The 5,369-nt window shown below is 37.3% G+C and overlaps 1 protein-coding gene across 1 annotated transcript in view; it reads right to left on the reverse strand.

Annotated features, from left to right (window-relative positions):
* The window catches only part of LOC110421601 (3-ketoacyl-CoA synthase 11-like), a 2,056-nt gene extending 275 nt beyond the window's left edge, over positions 1-1,781 (reverse strand). The window contains exons 1-2 of the mRNA XM_021435217.2: positions 1,008-1,781; positions 1-544 (exon numbers count right to left, since the gene is read on the reverse strand). The exon at positions 1-544 is cut by the window's left edge and continues 275 nt beyond it. Of these exons, the coding sequence (XP_021290892.1) occupies positions 1-544; positions 1,008-1,781 (1,318 nt within the window). The remainder of the gene's footprint in view (positions 545-1,007) is intronic.
* Between the last annotated feature and the right edge of the window lie 3,588 nt (positions 1,782-5,369).

Consider the following 5,369-nt stretch of genomic DNA (forward strand, 5'->3'; position numbering starts at 1 on the left):
TGTAGAGAGTCATCCTGGAAGGCTCCATGTGCCATTGAGTGAGGTCCAAGCTTTTCTCTAACTCATCTAACACCGCTCTGCCTCCTGCATGAATGCAGAAGTGCTCAAATGCCAACTTGAAATCCGGAATGTATGATTTTATCTTCATTTTAAAAACTTTTCTCGCCACTAACGTTGCCACAAACAACAATTGCTGTGACAGGGGAAGGACAAGCGGCCCTAGTGTTGTGATATTTGTTTTGAGGGCCTCTCCAGCGACTGCCATGAGGTCTTTTGACAGCGAAACACCCACATTTTTTAATTCATCTTCTTGCTGGAATATACAATTGTAACTTTTGTCATCGGCACCCTTGTGGGTACGAAGGGTGTGAACAAGTTCATACTTTGAACAGCGACGATCACTCGATCGATTTGATAGGAGAATTGCAGCTCCACCCACTCGAAATAGGCAGTTTGTGACAAGCATCGATCGATTATTACCGGCGTACCAATTGTATGTGATGTTTTCCGTACTAAGCACTAAAGCATATGAGCTGCTATGCACCTGGTACATATAGAATAACTTTTTATGAATACAAATGCAACTTCTCTTTGTTTGATACAAATATATATAGTAATGTTTAATCATACAGTAAAATGCATAGGAATCACTAAGTTAAAACTCTAGGTTCTACTTTTACCATTTGATTTTTAGTAATTTAAGTTAAATAAAGAATAAAAACATATACAAAGAGGAATAATTATATGATATTCAAATTAATCTGTCATAAATGCAGCATAGTTCTTTTCAAAAATAAATAAATGAATAAATGCAGCTTAGTTTTCTATACACAGGCACTGCACCAGTTTCAATCTTTCATATAATTTCCTATGCCCTAATTAATTGATCCCTTTGATTAGATTTTTAAAATTATTTATGGGATAAATTAAGTTTATGATGAGCAGAAAAGATTAATTATATCTCATGTGAGTTTTAACACCAATTAATTAATAGAGAAAACCGAAACCTGTAAAAGCTGTTTGGCAAGGTCTATTGAGATAAGCCCAGCACTGCAACCCATGCCACCAAGATTATAGCTCAAAATATTCCCTCTAAGCTTGTAGTGATTTACAACGGCAGCAGAGAGAGATGGTGTTGGATTGAACAAACTACTATTCACCACGAGAATCCCTATATCTCTAGGCTTCACCCCAGTTTTCGCTAGGAGCTCATCGATTGCTCCAAACATAACCGTCTCAGTTTCCTTTCTTGCCTCTGCCATACATTGGTTTCTGGGGACCTGCATCAAGGCTTCTGGGCCATATGTCATCTGGCCAAACCCTGACCTTTCTAGGATTTTCCTTTTAAAAGCTAAACTTTCTTCCGTGAAACTTCCACTGACTGCTGATAACTGCATGAAAAGTTCTTTACTTGCCATTCGAGCCTTCTCGGGCTTGTAACATGCGAAATTCACTAGGTAGATTTTTCTTGGGCGGCTCATGAAGTAAAATGTAGCTAAGAAAGCAATGGAAACAGACAACACACAGATTGTTACATAATTCAACCTAAGGTTCTCACTCAACTGAACGAAATCTTCAATCGTAAATGTTGAAAGATGAGTTAATATGATGCAAAAGAAGGGCACAACCATGAGGTACAAAGCACTGGAGACCAAGTAATGGTAACCGAGCTTCACATATTTGAGTTTAACGGAGAGTGAGAAGCTAGATGTTCTCGTTTCAGATAGAGATTGAACCAAGTTTTGTTCATTCTCTGGGGCTCTTCTCTTTTCATTCATCATGGCTGCAAAAACTGAACGGAGGCTAATTTCTAAGGTTTTGGGATGGAAAGAGGAAGTTTTCGCCGTACCGGCATGAAGAGCAGTTAAGCAATATATATAGTTAGCTAGTAAGCACTCAAAGCTGAAATATTATCAAAAGATGGTCCTTTAATTCTTTCCATTCTAAAGTATTCAAAATGATTATTGTACCATGTGAGGAGTATATATTTTAGGTCACATAAGTACCACGTTATGTATATTTTAGTTACAATCAAATGATAACAAATGCATAAATCAAGACATTTAACAGAAGTATTATTAGAATGTTGATCATTTGAGTGAGATGTGTGCAAACACATCTTTAAAAGCCTTGAGTAATGATTTCTTAAGAATCATTTTGTTTTTTGACACATGGAGTCCAAAATTCTCTCCCTCTTTTGGCCATGAATATTATAAGAAACCGGAGAGATTAAAAACAGATCAAAACTAATATTTGTCCTTGCCAATTGCCATAATCATCCAACAAAAACCAGTTTCTCCTTGTCCCAAAATAATCAAATTCTGTCAAAGCAAGGGGCACTGAATATTATCATAGTTGGGTGGTTAATTTGACTTACAAATATAATCATAATCACAAGCAAGATATCAGCCATTATCTGAATTATTGCCCAAAAGATCTTATTAAGCAGCCTAGAAATATTTGCATTCGACTCAGACTTGCTTAGTAAAGAAATCAGCATACTGAAGCTGTCCCGCTCACAAATTAGAGCTTGCAAATCCCAAAAAAAAAAAAAAACTGATCCAGTTAATTATTATATCAAATTGTGTGCAAATATTGTCCAAAAATTCCATCATCATTTAAATATGTCATATGTTATCTAGATGATTGCTTGAAAGACCCTGAAGACTTAATTCAATATATTGCAATAATAATTTTTGTAAGCAACAAAAAAGAGGTTTAAGTTCATACAGCAAATGACCTCTTTCTACCATAATTTTTCATTTTGGTTTTGCATAATGTTAGAAATATTTTCCAAAATGTTGGCTATTCAACAAACTCATCTAGCACTGATCAATCCACTTCCCAGACCTGATTTGCTTCTGGATCTTCCATTCTACCAAAAGTTTGAGTAAAGGCATAAAGGCCTAAAGTCTTCCTATATACGTCCTTTGAATGGGGATTCTCTCCTCACAGTGATACTCGTAGCTTTTATTTTTGGCTCAGTCAAAACAGGATGAAAGTTCATTCTTAACGCATAAACAGACAATTGAAAGGAAAAGCAGATAACAGAAACGGCTAAAAGTAGAACATGAGCGCAAAAAAATTCCTCCAAACTGCGAAGCTAAGAGCACAAGCTAACAGAGCAGAAAGCAAAAGCTAACACTACAAATATTCCGTTGGTAAAATGATGATGCGAAACTTCAGCAGATGGTGCACAGCTTACCGACTGACAGATTTAGTCAACATTACTTTCATTGACGGAATTTATCGACCAACGTGCCGATGGAACAACTCATCAGTAATGTGGTCAGAAAGCTTACTAAATGATCAACAAAAATTCGACTGGTAATCGAATTAAAAAAGGTTGCAAGCTTATCACTGCATTACTAACGGAATGTTTGTCTGTATATTGTTACTAACTCCAAGGAGAATGGACGTTTGGGAATAACCAACCTTGATGTTAAAAATAGAGCCCTTCTTACCAAATGGCTTTGGCGGTATAGTAGAGAAAAACATAATTTGTGGAGGGAGGTTACAGTGGAAAAGAACTGTGAGGACCCCAACAACTTATTACCGTCAGTCGAGAGGAATACGAGAATGTCTACTACATGGAAAAATATTTTATCCCCCATTTCCCCTTCTAACCTTTTTTTTTATGCAAGTTTCCAGTAATTTATGTAGACTGATTGGTGATGGTAGTAGAATTTTATTCTGGTCTGAAAAGTGGATCGAAGGAATCATTTTTAAAAATGCTTTCCCAAGAGTGTTTGCTTTAGCTATCAACAAAACGGGAAAGATTCAAGAGTTTGGGCACTGGCAAAACAATGAATGGAAATGGGAAATCATGCTGCATAGAAGGGTGTTTGAATGGGAGGAAGATCAATGGAAACAATTCACGAAAATCGTGAATGATTATCATCTGTTTACGGAAATCACGACACAGTCATTTGGAAAGGTTCCCTTTCAGGTGATTTCTCGGTCAAAGAGTTCTGTAGACATCATATGGTTAACGATAGTGGTGGTAGCAGCATATAGAGACAAGTTTGGGCTAATCTAGCTCCACTTAGAGTCGAAGTGTTTGTTTGGCAAATATTTCATGGAAGGGCTGCTGTTAAGGCGGAGCTCGTGAGATGAGGCCTGATAAGTATGAACGTTGCATTCTGCTCTCTCTGCCATTAGGTTATCGAAACCATTAAGCACATTTTCATTTATTGTTTTGAATCATGGTGCATTTGGGCTAAATGGTGCAGGGAGTGGAACATTAGTTGGGTCCAATGAGAAAACTTGACCACTTTTTTTGAGTCTTGGAACGCTGTGACACTTAAAGAAGGAGAAATAAAAGTATGGAAGATGGCATTCTTCATGGTGATTTGGTCGCTTTGGCTGGCTAGGAAGGACATTGTTTTTGAAGGTAAAACTTGGGACCAGGCTTAGACCTACGAGTTAGTAAAGTTGAGAGTTGCCATATGGGCAAAGGCCAAATGGCCAAGGGAATATGGTAGGACCCTTGAAACATTTAATGAGCCAAGGTTAGGGACGGTTTTTAATTGTGTCAAAAAGGCAAGACCTAAGGTCGAGTGGATGATTCCGAAAAAAGGTTCTATGAAGTTTAACGTGGACGGTGCAGCTAATGGAAGCCCAGGGGAAGCTGGAATTGGCGGGATCCTCAAGAATTCTAAAGGAGAGACCAAAATGATGTTTTCCAAATCAATAGGGAAGGGAGATTCTAACCTAGCGGAAGTGTTGGCCATTAGACAAGCTTTTATGATGTTCTCTGCATCAAACTGGAATGATTCTCATTCTCTGGTTGTTGAAAGTGACTCCACAAATGCGGTGAGTTGGATTTAAGCACCTAATCATGTTCTTTGGAGAATGAGAAAGTGGATACTCCAAATTGAAATGCTCAAAAGAAAGGTGAAAAGGTGGGAAAGGAAGACAAACCAGCAAGCAGATATCCTTGCTAAATCTGGAACAGGGAGGGAAATTGATCTGGTTAATGTTTGGAATGAAGTTCTGAATAGTGATTCTGCTGAGAATGGCAAGTATGGAAGTATCTAGCCTTCATTTTGATAGGTAGGTGAGGGGTGATTTTGGGATCCGAATGTCCCCTTAAGGGATTGGTTTTTCTTGATGAATTTTCTTAGTCTGTTTAATTTCTGTTGTTGTGGAATAGAGTTTTGTTGAGTGTAGGCTTATAGATGTCTATCAGTCGTAGGATTAAAAATGCAAGATTATACTTACGTTTTTTCTTTATACTTCAAATCCATTATTCACAATAGCTTAGTTACATGCATGTAACTATATCACTTCTAATCAAGCTAATCTTTGCTACCACAAAACATTTTTCATTGTTACCGATCCATTTTCAAAGAATATTCAAGCTAAAA

Source organism: Theobroma umbraticum, unplaced genomic scaffold (assembly GCF_002168275.2).
Source record: "Theobroma umbraticum cultivar Fairchild unplaced genomic scaffold, ASM216827v3 scaffold_130.0, whole genome shotgun sequence".
In the NCBI taxonomy this organism is placed as follows: domain Eukaryota; kingdom Viridiplantae; phylum Streptophyta; class Magnoliopsida; order Malvales; family Malvaceae; genus Theobroma; species Theobroma umbraticum.